This window comes from Oncorhynchus keta, unplaced genomic scaffold (genome assembly GCF_023373465.1).
Source record: "Oncorhynchus keta strain PuntledgeMale-10-30-2019 unplaced genomic scaffold, Oket_V2 Un_scaffold_9322_pilon_pilon, whole genome shotgun sequence".
In the NCBI taxonomy this organism is placed as follows: domain Eukaryota; kingdom Metazoa; phylum Chordata; class Actinopteri; order Salmoniformes; family Salmonidae; genus Oncorhynchus; species Oncorhynchus keta.
Genome location: NW_026291015.1, coordinates 224,486 through 242,572, shown reverse-complemented (window position 1 = coordinate 242,572; position 18,087 = coordinate 224,486). Strand labels below are relative to the sequence as shown.

Sequence of the window (18,087 nt, the reverse complement as noted above, 5' to 3'; positions counted from 1 at the left end):
AGAGCCCTATTCCCTATACAGAGCACTACTGTTAGTTAGAGCCCTATTCCCTATATAGAGCACTACTGTTAGTTAGAGCCCTATTCCCTATACAGAGCACTACTGTTAGTTAGAGCCCTATTCCCTATACAGAGCACTACTGTTAGTTAGAGCCCTATTCCCTATATAGAGCACTACTGTTAGTCAGAGCCCTATTCCCTATACAGAGCACTACTGTTAGTTAGAGCCCTATTCCCTATATAGAGCACTACTGTTAGCCAGAGCCCTATTCCCCCTATATAGAGCACTACTGTTAGTTAGAGCCCTATTCCCTATATAGTGCACTACTGTTAGCCAGAGCCCTATTCCCTATACAGAGCACTACTGTTAGTTAGAGCCCTATTCCCTATATAGAGCACTACTGTTAGCCAGAGCCCTATTCCCTATACAGAGCACTACTGTTAGTTAGAGCCCTATTCCCTATATAGAGCACTACTGTTAGCCAGAGCCCTATTCCCTATACAGAGCACTACTGTTAGTTAGAGCCCTATTCCCTATATAGTGCACTACTGTTAGCCAGAGCCCTATTCCCTATACAGAGCACTACTGTTAGTTAGAGCCCTATTCCCTATACAGAGCACTACTGTTAGTTAGAGCCCTATTCCCTATACAGAGCACTACTGTTAGTTAGAGCCCTATTCCCTATACAGAGCACTACTGTTAGCCAGAGCCATATTCCCTATACAGAGCACTACTGTTAGTTAGAGCCCTATTCCCTATATAGAGCACTACTGTTAGTTAGAGCCCTATTCCCTATACAGAGCACTACTGTTAGTTAGAGCCCTATTCCCTATACAGAGCACTACTGTTAGCCAGAGCCATATTCCCTATACAGAGCACTACTGTTAGTTAGAGCCCTATTCCTATATAGAGCACTACTGTTAGTTAGAGCCCTATTCCCTATAGAGCACTACTGAGCACTACTGTTAGTTAGAGCCCTATTCCCTATATAGAGCACTACTGTTAGCCAGAGCCCTATTCCCTATACAGAGCACTACTGTTAGTTAGAGCCCTATTCCCTATATAGAGCACTACTGTTAGTTAGAGCCCTATTCCCTATACAGAGCACTACTGTTAGTTAGAGCCCTATTCCCTATACAGAGCACTACTGTTAGTTAGAGCCCTATTCCCTATATAGAGCACTACTGTTAGTCAGAGCCCTATTCCCTATACAGAGCACTACTGTTAGTTAGAGCCCTATTCCCTATATAGAGCACTACTGTTAGCCAGAGCCCTATTCCCTATATAGAGCACTACTGTTAGTTAGAGCCCTATTCCCTATATAGTGCACTACTGTTAGCCAGAGCCCTATTCCCTATACAGAGCACTACTGTTAGTTAGAGCCCTATTCCCTATATAGTGCACTACTGTTAGCCAGAGCCCTATTCCCTATACAGAGCACTACTGTTAGTTAGAGCCCTATTCCCTATATAGAGCACTACTGTTAGCCAGAGCCCTATTCCCTATACAGAGCACTACTGTTAGTTAGAGCCCTATTCCCTATATAGTGCACTACTGTTAGCCAGAGCCCTATTCCCTATACAGAGCACTACTGTTAGTTAGAGCCCTATTCCCTATACAGAGCACTACTGTTAGTTAGAGCCCTATTCCCTATACAGAGCACTACTGTTAGTTAGAGCCCTATTCCCTATACAGAGCACTACTGTTAGCCAGAGCCATATTCCCTATACAGAGCACTACTGTTAGTTAGCCAGAGCCCTATTCCCTATATAGAGCACTACTGTTAGTTAGTATTCCCTATACAGAGCACTACTGTTAGTTAGAGCCCTATTCCCTATACAGAGCACTACTGTTAGTTAGAGCCCTATTCCCTATACAGAGCACTACTGTTAGTTAGAGCCCTATTCCCTATACAGAGCACTACTGTTAGCCAGAGCCATATTCCCTATACAGAGCACTACTGTTAGTTAGAGCCCTATTCCCTATATAGAGCACTACTGTTAGTTAGAGCCCTATTCCCTATATAGAGCACTACTGTTAGTTAGAGCTCTATTCCCTATAGAGAGCACTACTGTTAGCCAGAGCCCTATTCCCTATACAGAGCACTACTGTTAGTTAGAGCCCTATTCCCTATATAGAGCACTACTGTTAGCCAGAGCCTATTCCTATATAGAGCACTACTGTTAGTTAGAGCCTATTCCCTATATAGAGCTCTACTGTTAGCCATACAGCCTACTATTCCCCCTATTCTATAGAGCACTACTGTTAGTTAGAGCCCTATTCCCTATACAGAGCACTACTGTTAGTTAGAGCCCTATTCCCTATACAGAGCACTACTGTTAGTTAGAGCCCTATTCCCTATATAGAGCACTACTGTTAGCCAGAGCCCTATTCCCTATATAGAACACTACTGTTAGTTAGAGCCCCTATTCCTATACAGAGCACTACTGTTAGTTAGAGCCCTATTCCCTATACAGAGCACTACTGTTAGTTAGAGCCCTATTCCCTATACAGAGCACTACTGTTAGCCAGAGCCATATTCCCTATACAGAGCACTACTGTTAGTTAGAGCCCTATTCCCTATATAGAGCACTACTGTTAGTTAGAGCCCTATTCCCTATATAGAGCACTACTGTTAGTTAGAGCCCTATTCCCTATATAGAGCACTACTGTTAGCCAGAGCCCTATTCCCTATACAGAGCACTACTGTTAGCCAGAGCCATATTCCCTATACAGAGCACTACTGTTAGTTAGAGCCCTATTCCCTATATAGAGCACTACTGTTAGTTAGAGCCCTATTCCCTATATAGAGCACTACTGTTAGTTAGAGCCCTATTCCCTATATAGAGCACTACTGTTAGCCAGAGCCCTATTCCCTATACAGAGCACTACTGTTAGTTAGAGCCCTATTCCCTATACAGAGCACTACTGTTAGTTAGAGCCCTATTCCCTATATAGAGCACTACTGTTAGTTAGAGCCCTATTCCCTATACAGAGCACTACTGTTAGTTAGAGCCCTATTCCCTATACAGAGCACTACTGTTAGTTAGAGCCCTATTCCCTATATAGAGCACTACTGTTAGTCAGAGCCCTATTCCCTATACAGAGCACTACTGTTAGTTAGAGCCCTATTCCCTATATAGAGCACTACTGTTAGCCAGAGCCCTATTCCCTATATAGAGCACTACTGTTAGTTAGAGCCCTATTCCCTATATAGTGCACTACTGTTAGCCAGAGCCCTATTCCCTATACAGAGCACTACTGTTAGTTAGAGCCCTATTCCCTATATAGTGCACTACTGTTAGCCAGAGCCCTATTCCCTATACAGAGCACTACTGTTAGTTAGAGCCCTATTCCCTATATAGAGCACTACTGTTAGCCAGAGCCCTATTCCCTATACAGAGCACTACTGTTAGTTAGAGCCCTATTCCCTATATAGTGCACTACTGTTAGCCAGAGCCCTATTCCCTATACAGAGCACTACTGTTAGTTAGAGCCCTATTCCCTATATAGAGCACTACTGTTAGCCAGAGCCCTATTCCCTATATAGAGCACTACTGTTAGCCAGAGCCCTGTTCCCTATATAGAACACTACTGTTAGTTAGAGCCCTATTCCCTATATAGTGCACTACTGTTAGCCAGAGCCCTATTCCCTATATAGAGCACTACTGTTAGTTAGAGCCCTATTCCCTATATAGAGCTCTACTGTTAGCCAGAGCCCTATTCCCTATATAGAGCACTACTGTTAGCCAGAGCTCTATTCCCTATACAGAGCACTACTGTTAGTTAGAGCCCTATTCCCTATATAGAGCACTACTGTTAGCCAGAGCCCTATTCCCTATATAGAGCACTACTGTTAGCCAGAGCCCTGTTCCCTATATAGAACACTACTGTTAGTTAGAGCCCTATTCCCTATATAGATCACTACTGTTAGCCAGAGCTCTATTCCCTATATAGAGCTCTACTGTTAGCCAGAGCCTATTCCCTATATAGAGCTCTACTGTTAGCCAGAGCCTATTCCCTATATAGAGCTCTACTGTTAGCCAGAGCCTATTCCCTATATAGAGCTCTACTGTTAACCAGAGCCCTATTCCCTATATAGAACACTACTGTTAGTTAGAGCCCTATTCCCAATATAGTGCACTACTGTTAGTTAGAGCCCTATTCCCTATATAGTGCACTACTGTTAGTTAGAGCCCTATTCCCTATATAGAGCTCTACTGTTAGCCAGAGCCCTATTTCCTGAGTATATAAAGAAAACATGCTCTTTCCATGTCATAGACTGACCAGGTGAATCCAGGTGAAAGCTATGATCCCTTATTGATGTCACTTGTTAAATCCACTTCAATCAGTGTAGATGAAGGGGAGGAGACAGGTTAAAGATGGATTTTTAAGTCTTGAGACATTCAGACATAGACTTTGTATGTGTATCATTCAGAGGGTGAATGAGCAAGACAAAGGAGTCATCAAGACAAATGAGTCATGTAGAGCCCAATGTAGAGCCCTGGGAAGAGCCCTAGGTAGAGCCCAATGTAGAGCCTCTAGGTAGAGCCCAATGTAGAGCCCAATGTAGAGCTCTAGGTAGAGCCCAATGTAGAGCCCTATGTAGAGCCCTAGGTAGAGCCCTAGGAAGAGCCCTAGGTAGAGCCCAATGTAGAGCCCTAGGTAGAGCCCTAGGTAGAGCCCTAGGTAGAGCCCTAGGTTAGAGGCCTTATGTAGAGGCCTATGTAGAGGCCTAGGTAGAGCCCAATGTAGAGGCCTATGTAGACGCCTAGGTAGAGCCCTATGTTGAGCCCTATGTAGAGCCCTGTGTGGAGCCCTATGTAGAGCCCTATGTAGAGCCCTATGTTGAGCCCTATGTTGAGCCCTATGTTGAGCCCTGTGTGGAGCCCTGTGTGGAGCCCTGTGTGGAGCCCTAGGTAGAACCCGAGGTAGAGCCCAATGTAGAGCTCTAGGTAGAGCCCAATGTAGAGCCCTATGTAGAGCCCTATGTTGAGGTGTGTGGAGAGGCCTAGGCCTAGAGCCCCCTAAGAGCCCTGTGTAGAGGCCTATGTGTGAGGCCTAGGTAGAGCCCCCTATGGTAGAGCCCTGTATTGAGCCCTATGTTGAGCCCTAGGTTAGCCCTGTGTGGAGCCCTGTGTGGAGGCCTATGTATGTAGAGGCCCTATGTAGAGCGCCTATGTGGAGCCCTATGTAGAGCCCTATGTAGAGCCCTGAGCCCTATGTTGAGCCCTATGTTGAGCCCTATGTTGAGCCCTATGTAGAGCCCTGTGTGGAGCCCTATGTTGAGCCCTATGTTGAGCCCTGTGTGGAGCCCTGTGTGGAGCCCTGTGTAGAGCCCTATGTTGAGCCCTATGTTGAGCCCTATGTTGAGCCCTATGTAGAGCCCTATGTAGAGCCCTATGTTGAGCCCTATGTTGAGCCCTATGTTGAGCCCTGTGTGGAGCCCTGTGTGGAGCCCTGTGTAGAGCCCTATGTTGAGCCCTATGTTGAGCCCTGTGTGGAGCCCTATGTAGAGCCCTATGTAGAGCCCTATGTAGAGCCCTATGTAGAGCCCTATGTAGAGCCCTATGTAGAGCCCTATGTTGAGCCCTGTGTAGAGCCCTGTGTGGAGCCCTATGTAGAGCCCTGTGTTGAGCCCTGTGTTGAGCCCTATGTAGAGCCCTATGTTGAGCCCTATGTAGAGCCCTGTTTGGAGCCCTATGTATAGCCCTGTGTGGAGCCCTGTGTTGAGCCCTATGTTGAGCCCTGTGTTGAGCCCTATGTAGAGCCCTGTGTGGAGCCCTGTGTGGAGCCCTATGTAGAGCCCTATGTTGAGCCCTATGTTGAGCCCTATGTTGAGCCCTGTGTGGAGCCCTTTGTGGAGCCCTGTGTAGAGCCCTATGTTGAACCCTATGTTGAGCCCTATGTTGAGCTCTGTGTGGAGCCCTATGTAGAGCCCTATGTAGAGCCCTATTTAGAGCCCTATGTTGAGCCCTGTGTAGAGCCCTGTGTGGAGCCCTATGTAGAGCCCTGTGTTGAGCCCTGTGTTGAGCCCTATGTAGAGCCCTATGTTGAGCCCTATGTAGAGCCCTGTGTGGAGCCCTATGTATAGCCCTGTGTGGAGCCCTGTGTTGAGCCCTATGTTGAGCCCTGTGTTGAGCCCTATGTAGAGCCCTGTGTGGAGCCCTGTGTGGAGCCCTATGTAGAGCCCTGTGTGGAGCCCTGTGTGGAGCCCTGTGTGGAGCCCTATGTTGAGCCCTGTGTGGAGCCCTATGTTGAGCCCTGTGTGGAGCCCTATGTTGAGCCCTGTGTGGAGCCTGTGTGGATCCCTATGTAGAGCCCTGTGTGGAGCCCTGTGTGGAGCCCTATGTAGAGCCCTATGTAGAGCCCTGTGTGGAGCCCTATGTAGAGCCCTATGTAGAGCCCTATGTTGAGCCCTATGTAGAAATCAGGATGTGTTTCAGACCGTGAGATTGGAGTGCAACTGCAGGAGCCACAGGAGAATGACCATGTGGTAACAGTTCAACTGTTAAACTGCCAACCTACCCCAGCACCTGGCAACCAGACTCACACAGTACGAGACTCCAGCTGCAGTGTGTGTGTGTGTGTGTGTGTGTGTGTGTGTGTGTGTGTGTGTGTGTGTGTGTGTGTGTGTGTGTGTGTGTGTGTGTGTGTGTGTGTGTGTGTGTGTGTGTGTGTGTGTGTGTGTGTGTGTGTGTGTGTGTGTGTGTGTGTGTGTGTGTGTGTGTGTGTGTGTGTGTGTGTGTGTGTGTTTGTGTCAGTTCCATATCTTTGCTTCAGCTCCTGTGTGGTTTAGCATCACACTCCAACTCTTACCCCATCAGCACCTCACTTCCTCAGCAGACTCTACAGTAGCCTCTCTCTAAAGCATTGAAGACTATCTTTGAGAAGCACAGACAGATCCTTTACTTCATGTGAACAAGCAGTATAAAACCCAGTAGTCAGTCTGATATAGCAACAAGCTGCTTTTTATTTACATAATTTACAACATGATCTAACAGCAGCTGATGCATACAATGACCCAGGCTTTCTCTGCATCATACCATTTTAGCACATTTAGCTTATAAGAGTCCCCTTCAAACATCATCAGTTTATCTTACAGTAACATAGCTGGTTGCATATCACATGTTCAGGGTCAAAGTTCAGTGTCTCTCTGTCCCTCCAGAGTGGGGGGGGGGGGGTTCTGTTGTGTAACAGTCTTTATCTGTCTACGGAGGAGATGAGGAGGAAATGGAAGAGGAAGAGGAAAGGAGGATGAGGAGGAGAAAGTATGAGGAGAGGCGAGAAAGGAGAGGAGGAGAGAGCAGAGGAGATGAGGAGAGGAGGAGAGAGGATAAGAGGAGGAAGAGGAGAGAGGAGAGAGAGAGGGAGAGGAGAGAGGAGGAGTGGAGAAGAGAGAGGAGGGGAGGAGGAGAAAGAGGATGATAGAGGTGGAGAGAGAGGAGGAGTAAAAGGAGGAGGAAGAGAGAGAGAGAGAGAGAGAGAGAGAGAGAGAGGAGGAGGAGAGAGAGACGAGAGGAGGAGAGAGAGGCTTCCCGGAAAAAGCACTACATAAACTCCAGTTAGTGCTGAATACGGCTGCTAGAATCTTTTACTGCTAACATACAAAGCATTACATGGACCCTGTGTACCAGTAGTCAATGCAGCCAGTTAGTGCTAAATACGGCTGCTAGTATCTTTTACTGCTAACATACAAAGCATTACATGGACCCTGTGTACCAGTAGTCAATGCAGCCAGTTAGTGCTAAATACGGCTGCTAGTATCTTTTACTGCTAACATACAAAGCATTACATGGACCCTGTGTACCAGTAGTCAATGCAGCCAGTTAGTGCTAAATACGGCTGCTAGAATCTTTTACTGCTAACATACAAAGCATTACATGGACTTGCTCCTACTTATCTCTCTGATTTGGTCCTGCCCTACATACCTACACATACGCTACGGACACAAGTTGCAGGCCTCCTAATTGTCCCTAGAATTTCTAAGCAAATAGCCAAAGGCAGGGCTTTCTCCTATAGAGCTCCATTTTTATGGAATGGTCTGCCTGTCCATGTGAGAGACACAGACTCGGTCTCGAACTTTAAGTCTTTGATTGAGTGTAGTCTGGCCGAGGAGTGTGAAGGTGAACAGAAAGGCTCTGGAGCAACGAACCGCCCTTGCTGTCTCTGCCTGGCCGGTTCCCCTCTTTCCACTGGGATTCTCTGCCTCTAATCCTATTACAGGGGCTGAGTCACTGGCTTACTGTTGCTCTTACATGCCGTCCCTAGGTAATAGGGTAATAAGTTGGTGGCCTGTTGATATTTTATATTTTTTATTTTACCTTTATTTAACTAGGCAAGTCAGTTAAGAATAAATTCTTATTTTCAATGACGGCCTAGGAACAGTGGGTTAACTGCCTGTTCAGGGGCAGAACGACATATTTGTACTTTGTCAGCTCGGGGATATGAACTTGCAACCTTTCGGTTACTAGTCCAACGCTCTAACCACTAGGCTACCCTGCCGCCCGTGGTGTGGGGGCTGTGCTTTGGCAAAGTGGGTGGGGTAATATCCTGCCTGTTTGGCCCTGTCCGGGGATATCGTCAGACAGGGCCACAGTGTCTCCCGACCCCTCCTGTCTCAGCCTCCAGTATTTATGCTGCAGTAGTTTATGTGTCGGGGGGCTAGGGTCAGTTTGTTATATCTCGAGTATTTCTCTTTTCTTATCCGGTGCCCTGTGTGAATTTAAGTATGCTCCCTCTAATTCTCTCCCTATCCCTCCTCTCAGAGGACCTGAGCCCTAGGACCATGCCTCAGGACTACCTTGCCTGATGACTCCTTGCTGTCCACCTGGTTGTGCTGCTGCTCCAGTTTCAACTGTTCTGCCTGCGGCTATGGAACCCTGACCTGTTCACCGGACGTGCTACCTTGTCCCAGACCTGCTGTTCTCGACTCTCTCTCTCTCTACCGCACCTGCTGTCTCTAATTCTGAATGATCGGCTATGAAAAGCCAACTGACATTTACTCCTGAGGGACTGACCTGTTGCACCCTCGACAATTACTGTGATTATTATTATTTGACCATGCTGGTCATTTATGAACATTTGAACACATTTACATCATTTACATTTAAGTCATTTAGCAGACGCTCTTATCCAGAGCGACTTACAAATTGGTGCATTCACCTTATAACATCCAGTGGAACAGTCACTTTACAATAGTGCATCTAAATTACTTATCCTTTACTTATCCTATCCTAGGTATTCCTTAAAGAGGTGGGGGGGTGAAAAGGATTACTTATCCTATCCTAGGTATTCCTTAAAGAGGTGGGGGGGTGAGAAGGATTACTTATCCTATCCTAGGTATTCCTTAAAGAGGTGGGGGGTGAGAAGGATTACTTATCCTATCCTAGGTATTCCTTAAAGAGGTGGGGGGTGAGAAGGATTACTTATCCTATCCTAGGTATTCCTTAAAGAGGTGGGGGGGTGAGAAGGATTACTTATCCTATCCTAGGTATTCCTTAAAGAGGTGGGGGGTGAGAAGGATTACTTATCCTATCCTAGGTATTCCTTAAAGAGGTGGGGGGGGTGAGAAGGATTACTTATCCTATCCTAGGTATTCCTTAAAGAGGTGGGGGGTGAGAAGGATTACTTATCCTATCCTAGGTATTCCTTAAAGAGGTGGGGGGTGAGAAGGATTACTTATCCTATCCTAGGTATTCCTTAAAGAGGTGGGGGGTGAGAAGGATTACTTATCCTATCCTAGGTATTCCTTAAAGAGGTGGGGGGGGTGAGAAGGATTACTTATCCTATCCTAGGTATTCCTTAAAGAGGTGGGGGGGGTGAGAAGGATTACTTATCTAGGTATTCCTTAAAGAGGTGGGGGGGTGAGAAGGATTACTTCTAGGTATTCCTAGGATAGGATATAATAATAATCTCTACCCAGCACAGCCAGAAGAGGACTGGCCACCCCACATAGCCTGGTTCCTCTCTAGGTTTATCATCTCCACCCGGCACTGCCAGAAGAGGACTGGCCACCCCACATAGCCTGGTTCCTCTTTAGGTTTATAATCTCCACCCAGCACTGCCAGAAAGGACTGGCCACCCCACATAGCCTGGTTCCTCTCTAGGTTTATAATCTCCACCCAGCACTGCCAGAAGAGGACTGGCCACCCCACATAGCCTGGTTCCTCTCTAGGTTTATAATCTCCACCCAGCACTGCCAGAAACGGACTGGCCACCCCACATAGCCTGGTTCCTCTCTAGGTTTATAATCTCCACCCGGCACTGCCAGAAACGGACTGGCCACCCCACATAGCCTGGTTCCTCTTTAGGTTTATAATCTCCACCCGGCACTGCCAGAAGAGGACTGGCCACCCCACATAGCCTGGTTCCTCTTTAGGTTTATATAATCTCCACCCGGCACTGCCAGAAACGGACTGGCCACCCCACATAGCCTGGTTCCTCTCTAGGTTTATAATCTCCACCCGGCACTGCCAGAAGAGGACTGGCCACCCCACATAGCCTGGTTCCTCTCTAGGTTTATAATCTCCACCCGGCACTGCCAGAAACGGACTGGCCACCCCACATAGCCTGGTTCCTCTCTAGGTTTATAATCTCCACCCGGCACTGCCAGAAACGGACTGGCCACCCCACATAGCCTGGTTCCTCTCTAGGTTTATAATCTCCACCCGGCACTGCCAGAAACGGACTGGCCACCCCACATAGCCTGGTTCCTCTCTAGGTTTATAATCTCCACCCGGCACTGCCAGAAACGGACTGGCCACCCCACATAGCCTGGTTCCTCTCTAGGTTTATCATCTCCACCCGGCACTGCCAGAAACGGACTGGCCACCCCACATAGCCTGGTTCCTCTCTAGGTTTATAATCTCCACCCGGCACTGCCAGAAACGGACTGGCCACCCCACATAGCCTGGTTCCTCTCTAGGTTTATAATCTCCACCCGGCACTGCCAGAAACGGACTGGCCACCCCACATAGCCTGGTTCCTCTCTAGGTTTATAATCTCCACCCGGCACAGCCAGAAACGGACTGGCCACCCCACATAGCCTGGTTCCTCTCTAGGTTTATAATCTCCACCCGGCACTGCCAGAAGAGGACTGGCCACCCCACATAGCCTGGTTCCTCTCTAGGTTTATAATCTCCACCCGGCACAGCCAGAAACGGACTGGCCACCCCACATAGCCTGGTTCCTCTCTAGGTTTATAATCTCCACCCGGCACTGCCAGAAGAGGACTGGCCACCCCACATAGCCTGGTTCCTCTCTAGGTTTATAATCTCCACCCGGCACAGCCAGAAACGGACTGGCCACCCCACATAGCCTGGTTCCTCTCTAGGTTTCTTCCTATGTTCTGGTCTTTCTAGGGAGTTGTTCCTAGCCACCGTGCTTCTACACCTGCATTGCTTGCTGTTTGGGGTTTTAGGCTAGGTTTCTGTACAGCACTTTTTGACGTCAGCTGATGTAAAAAGGGCTTTGTAAATACATTTGATTGATTGAGGAGAGGAGGAGGAGACAAAGTGCTCCCTACAGGAGTTGTTACTCCCTAAAAGAGGAGGTGCTTTCCAGGCTCATGAGCCGGCCTCTAATGGAGGAGGAGAGGGAGGAGGTGCGTTGGGAGAGGTGCTGTCTGAACTCTGCAGTGAGGAAGTAATATAACAAAGGGTTCAGACAGCAGGAAAGACTGGCTACACACAGAGAAACAGGGTGGAAATGACGCACCACCAGCATCGTGGGGCAGTGGGACACTATATCCTGAGACACCATCACGTACAACAGGAAATTTATGTGGTACGGAGCAAAACAGAACAAGAATAGAGCCGAGCAGCTCATAACCATCCTCAGGGCGCGACGCTTATCTTTGTCCATCTGCCTGTTAATCTGGGCTGAGGGTTGGGCCTGGCTGGTCGAGGGGCAGCAGTGGTTGTGGTGGTGCTCTCTGTCTGTCTGGACTGAGGGTTGGGCCTGGCTGGACGAGGGGCAGCGGTGGTTGTGGTGGTGCTCTCTGTCTGTCTGGACTGAGGGTTGGGCCTGGCTGGTCGAGGGGCAGCAGTGGTTGTGGTGGTGCTCTCTGTCTGTCTGGACTGAGGGTTGGGCCTGGCTGGTCGAGGGGCAGTGGTGGTTGTGGTGGTGCTCTCTGTCTGTCTGGACTGAGGGTTGGGCCTGGCTGGACGAGGGGCAGCGGTGGTTGTGGTGGTGTTCTCTGTCCTGTCTCTGTCTCAGTGAGTGAGCGATCCGGAGAGAGCAGTAACTGATGGCACTGAGCGGTAACACAAACCCAAACAGCTCCGCAAGCACCATCATGGCTGCCACAAGGGGGAGTGGAAGTTTCCTGGTGGGCAGGTCCTTAAAACAGCCGCTGGGGCTGGAGCTTGTATAAGGTAAGGTGGAGGGTGTGGAGTATTGAATAGGACTACCAGTGTAATGGCTGGGGTTAGAGCTGGGTATAAGACTGGTACTGGGGCTAGGGGTGTATTGACTGGGTACAGTGCTGTTGCTGATCCTCATGATAATAAAAGGGGAACAACCTATTCCCACCACCAGCCACACGGTGGCGCTGATCAACAGGTCATAACGCCGTCTCCACCGCCTGGCATAGAAGGGCTGTAGCAAAAACACACACCTCTGGACACTGATACACACCTGGAGGAGGATATGGAGAGAGAGAGATAGATTAGAGGTGTGTGTGACCTCACCAGGAAGGTGATGGAAGTGTACATGTTGAGGTATTTGAGGTAGAAACAGAACAGACACAGTGTGTTCTCACCAGGAAGGTGATGGAAGCATACATGTTGAGGTATTTGAGGTAGAAACAGAACAGACACAGTGTTTGTCCAAAGGGCCAGGTGTGTGTCAGGTAGTAGTGGATCCTCAGAGGCAAAGACATGACATGGAGTAGGTCAGCTAGAGCAAGGTTCACCATGAAGATCACTGCCTTGGTCTTCTTACTGAGGAGAGAGGAGAGGGGGTCAACATACACTAGGGAGGGGAAGGGCGTGTGTGTGTGTGTGTGTGTATGTGTGTGTCTGTGTGTACCTGATGTGTCTACATAGCACCCAGAGAGCCGTGGTGTTGAGGCAGAGACCAGGGATGAAGAGCAGCAGGTAGAACCAAAAGTACAGCTGCTCCATTTGTGGCTCCCAACCAATCACATGATAGGGACACCGCACGGAGGAGTTAACAGGAAGCTCCTCCCACAGACCAGAGACGTTCAGATTCATACTCTTATACACTCAATCAAACCCACAGCTCACAAACAAACACACACATTAATTCTGTACCCAAAGCTGCCTCTCCCACATCAGGACGACAGGAGAGGAACTGACAGAGAAACAGACAGAAAGACAGACAGACAGACAGACACAGTCAGACAGACAGAAAGATGATTACACAGATTAAAACACTATAGGACATTATTCTGAGGACAGCAGCAGAGACTGGACTGTAAATCTTGTAGCAAGGTAAATCTAACAGCAGGATATGTTTAAACAGTTGTCTGTTATGTACAGAATCATTCTATACCCCCCCCCCTCTTCCCCGGCCGAACCGCCAAGACTGGCCAACTCCCTTCCTGTATTTAGAAAATCCTCTCACTATCAACTGCGTTTCTTTTCAGCAAACTTAACTTGTGTAAATATTTGTATGAACATAACAAGATTCAACAACTGAGAAATAAACTGAACAAGTTCCACAGACATGTGACTAACAGAAATTGAATAATGTGTCCCTGAACAAAAGTAACAGCCACCAGCTGCATTAAGAACTGCAGTGCATCTCCTCCTCATGGACTGCACCAGATTTGCCAGTTCTTGCTGTGAGATGTTACCCCACTCTTCCACCAAGGCACCTGCAAATTCCTGGACATTTCTGGGGGGAATGAACCTAATGCTCACCCTCCGATCCAACAGGTCCCAGACGTGCTCAATGGGATTGAGATCCGGGCTCTTCGCTGGCCATGGCAGAACACTGACATTCCTGTCTTGCAGGAAATCACGCAGAGAACGAGCAGTATGGATGGTGGCATTATCATGCTGGAGGGTCATGTCAGGATGAGCCTGCAGGAAGGGTACCACATGAAGGAGGAGGATGTCTTCCCAGTAACGCACAGCATTGAGATTGCCTGCAATGACAACAAGCTCAGTCCGATGATGCTGTGATACACCGCCCCAGACGGACCCTCCACCTCCACCTCGATCCCGCTCCATAGTACAGGCCTCGGTGTAACGCTCATTCCTTGGACGATAAATGCAAATCCGACCATCACCCCTGGTGAGACAAAACCACGATTCGTCAGTGAAGAGCACTTTTTGCCAGTCCTGTCTGATCCAGCAACGTCGGATGTGTGCCCATAGGCGACGTTGTTGCCGGTGATGTCTGGTGAGGACCTGCCTTACAACAGGCCTACAAGCCCTCAGTCCAGCCTCGTGGTGTAACTCGGGCAGTTGTTGTTGCCATCCTGTACCGGTCCCGCAGGTGTGATGTTCGGATGTACCGATCCTGTGCAGATGTTGTTACACGTGGCCTGCCACTGCGAGGACGATCAGCTGTCCGTCCGGTCTCCCTGTAGTGCTGTCTTAGGCGTCTCACAGTACGGACATTGCAGTTTATTGCCCTGGCCACATCTGCAGTCCTCATGCCTCCTTGCAGCATGCCTAATGCACGTTCACGCAGATGAGCTGGGACCCTGAGCATCTTTCTTTTGGTGTTTTTCAGAGTCAGTAGAAAGGCCTCTTTAGTGTCCTACGTTTTCATAACTGTGACCTTAATTGTCTACCGTCTGTAAGCTATTAGTGTCTTAATGACCGTTCCACAGGTGCATGTTCATTAATTGTTTATGGTACATTGAACAAGCAGGGAAACAGTGTTTAAACCCTTTACAAAGAAGATCTGTAAAGATATTTGGAATCTTACGAATTATCTTTGAGAGACAGGGTCCTGAGAGAGAGAGAGAGAGAGAGAGAGAGAGAGAGAGAGAGAGAGAGAGAGAGAGAGAGAGAGAGAGAGAGAGAGAGAGAGAGAGAGAGAGAGAGAGAGAGAGAGAGAGAGAGAGAGAGAGAGACCCAGCTAATAATTCTAGGGAAAGAGAAAAATATTGTAACGTTTGTGTCAGATGTTAATTGGTTTAGAGGGTTAGGAGAATATTCCATGAACTGATGACAGTTGATTCAGGACACTAAAACAATTTGTAAGTCGCTCTGGATAAGAGCGTCTGCTAAATGACTTAAATGTTAAGTGTTAAAACCTCTGTACACAATCAGTACTGTCTAGTCACACGGTCCAAGACCTGACCAACACACTGTGATCTAAAATCAGGTATGTAACAATATAGATGTAACAACATGGCTCTAACCATAACCAGAATACTGCACAGCTCTACATAAACCCCTTTTTCTACTACAATACTAGACAAAACACTTTGGGATTGATCATTTTAAAGTTCACCATCTTCTGTGTCTTTGTGGTTGACATGTGCATAATACCTTCCAAAGTCTTTTCTCTACTGTGTCAAACCAACCAACAGGTTCTCTTAGGTTCTGACAGAACACCTCTCAATCCCTTTCTGACCCTGTGTCTTAGGAGTGGTTTCTCAGATACAGACAACGCCTTGTCTAGACTTTAAGTTCAATAGTTATGTTTACAGAAGACCTGGAAAGACTTCTACTGGTCTAAAAGCTCAACATGCTCAACGGTTGGAATATTTCCAGAAGACCTATAGGTTTACCTCTAGTTCCACCAGGTAGGTGGCCTCTCCAGGTGAGTCAGTCTGATGAGGTGCAGGTAGAGATCAGGTGAGAGGTCAGATCAGAGGATGACATCAGCAGATGGATGGATGAAACAGCAGTCACTCAGTAGTAGAACAACTGACAGGTCCTCTGTCACTCCAGGAGTCAACAGTCTATGTCAGGCATGCCTTCCTCTGTATGTGTGTCTCAATGTGGCAGCAGCAAGCTGTTCTGATGTCCAATGTGGCAGCAGCAAGCTGTTCTGATGTCCAATGTGGCGGGAGAGGGGTATGAGTATGTTGTTGGTTGCTAATTTCTGGTGCAGAGCAGCGTCAACAGTGGTTTCGTTGGTAGTGTGGCGCGGTCTGTGTGTGTGCTTGTGTGTGTGTGAGCTCGCGCATGCATGCATGCATTTTTGTGTGTAGGAAGTAGCTATCAGGGCTCTCAGTTTTGCCTGTCTGTGAAACTGTTATTCTACTGTTGGTTACGTCAGTCAGACCCTAGCAACACCTTAAACACAACACTACACAATGCTGGGGGGAGGCGTGTGTGTGCATGCAAGAACAGAGAGATACTTGTCACCTTCAGTCAGGTGTAGTACTTTAAGCTTCAGTCAGGTGTAGTACTTTAAGCTTCAGTCAGGTGTAGTACTTTAAGCTTCAGTCAGGTGTAGTACTTTAAGCTTCAGTCAGGTGTAGTACTTTAAGCTTCAGTCAGGTGTAGTACTTTAAGCTTCAGTCAGGTGTAGTACTTTAAGCTTCAGTCCAGGTGACAGCAGAACACAGAGTCAACTACCCAGTCACTAACTACAACACACCCTGATCCACCAGTCACACTGCTAACAGCTTTCTCTGAGTCACGCAGATCCTATCTGACAGAGAGACAGACTGACTGTAGAGGGTTAGGGTTAGAGAAAACTGTACAAAACGGTTATTTACTTCCTCTTATGAAATAAGCTACTTCCCTTTTCCAACTGTCTTTATCAACTATTAAAACAGATATAGATGACCTGCCTGCCTGCTTCTTATTTCAGTTTATCTCACTATAGTCCCTACACTGACAACTACACTGACCCAGTGACAGAGGCTGCTTCTCAACTCTCAAAAGTTGATTCCTCCTCTCCTCTTCTCTGCTCGTCTTCTCCCATCTTCTCTCCTCTTCTCCCCTAGTCTTCTCTTCTCTCCTAAGCTGTGTTTGAATATCCATACTAACATACTATATACTACATACTTAATGAGTATATACTACATGCTATATACTATTTGTTCCTTTTAGTATACTGTAAATGAATTGTATCCTTTCCGTTGACCATTCTAGAGCTTTGCCTGTATTCCGGAAGTTGATGCTGTTGCTATGCAACCTCTTGCTAGCTAGTTAGCTTAAGAAATTACGAGTTTGACATTTTACGACTTCTGTGTGTTCTTAATTAAATTCAATCTGGAGTGCAGTTATAAATTCAGAGCGTTGTCAGATTGTCCGTTTGTAAATGAAGAGCGTTTCGCTCTCGGAGCGCACACTGGACGCGTATGTTTGTGCACAGAGCCCAAGGACCAGCTTGCTTGGGGGACTCTTCTCCAGGTTCATCTCTCTGTTGGTGATGGCTTTGTTATGGAAGGTTTGGAAATCACTTCCTTTTAGGTGGTTGCAGAATTTAATGGCTCTTTTCTGATTGATCATTAGCGGGTATTGGCCTAATTCTGCACTGCATGGATCATTTGGTGTTTAATATGGAAAACGGGATATTTTTGCAGAATTCTGCATGCAGAGTCTGAATTTGGTGTTTGACCCATTTTGTGAATTCTTGGTTGGTGAGCGGACCCCACACCTCACAACCATAAAGGGCAATGGGTTCTATAACTCTCACCACTAGAGGTCAGAGCTGAGCTGAGCTGTGTGATGAGCTCTGTGACGTCTCCTCTTACCACTAGAGGTCAGAGCTGAGCTATATTATGTCTCCTCTTACCACTAGAGGTCAGAGCTGAGCTGTGTGGCTCCTCCTAGAGACTGTAAAAAAGGAGAAAAGGGACAGTGGTGAGATCCTCTCCCTTCTCTGCAGTCAGATACTGACGTCCATGGAGAGATCCTCTCCCTTCTCTGCAGTCAGATACTGACGTCCATGGAGAGATCCTCTCCCTTCTCTGCAGTCAGATACTGACGTCCATGGAGAGATCCTCTCCAACCCATCCTTGTCCCTTCACTGCAGCCAGATACAAGTAGATCCTAGATGGCGCCATACTCGGTACCCGCCGTTTTGCAAGCTATGACCCAACTTTGCTATTTTGTGATATATTTTAATTAGATTTTCTCTAAATGTATCCGCTATCATTTCTTATAACCGACAACAACTCTTGAAAATCAAATCGGCAGT

The 18,087-nt window shown here is 47.5% G+C and overlaps 1 protein-coding gene and 1 long non-coding RNA gene across 50 annotated transcripts; one reads left to right on the top strand and one right to left on the bottom strand.

The window, feature by feature from the left end:
• Positions 1–9,838: 9,838 nt before the first annotated feature.
• LOC127929638 (uncharacterized) lies at positions 9,839–11,443 on the top strand. Of its 49 annotated transcripts, none has more exons than XR_008135658.1 (6): positions 9,864–10,042; positions 10,110–10,177; positions 10,314–10,381; positions 10,656–10,791; positions 10,860–10,995; positions 11,064–11,202. It is a non-coding gene; the product is annotated as an uncharacterized LOC127929638 (long non-coding RNA). The 49 variants fall into 49 exon arrangements; XR_008135631.1 differs by having other exon boundaries at positions 10,588–10,791; XR_008135626.1 differs by having other exon boundaries at positions 10,520–10,791.
• On the bottom strand, positions 11,201–16,555 carry p2ry10 (P2Y receptor family member 10). The gene is made up of 4 exons (XM_035769352.2): positions 15,719–16,555; positions 13,033–13,317; positions 12,764–12,944; positions 11,201–12,639 (listed from the first exon to the last, which is right to left on the bottom strand). The coding sequence occupies exons 2-4, from the start codon at positions 13,215–13,217 to the stop codon at positions 11,536–11,538; spliced, it is 1,470 nt and encodes a 489-aa protein (XP_035625245.2). The 5' UTR covers positions 13,218–13,317; positions 15,719–16,555; the 3' UTR covers positions 11,201–11,535.
• Positions 16,556–18,087: the final 1,532 nt, after the last annotated feature.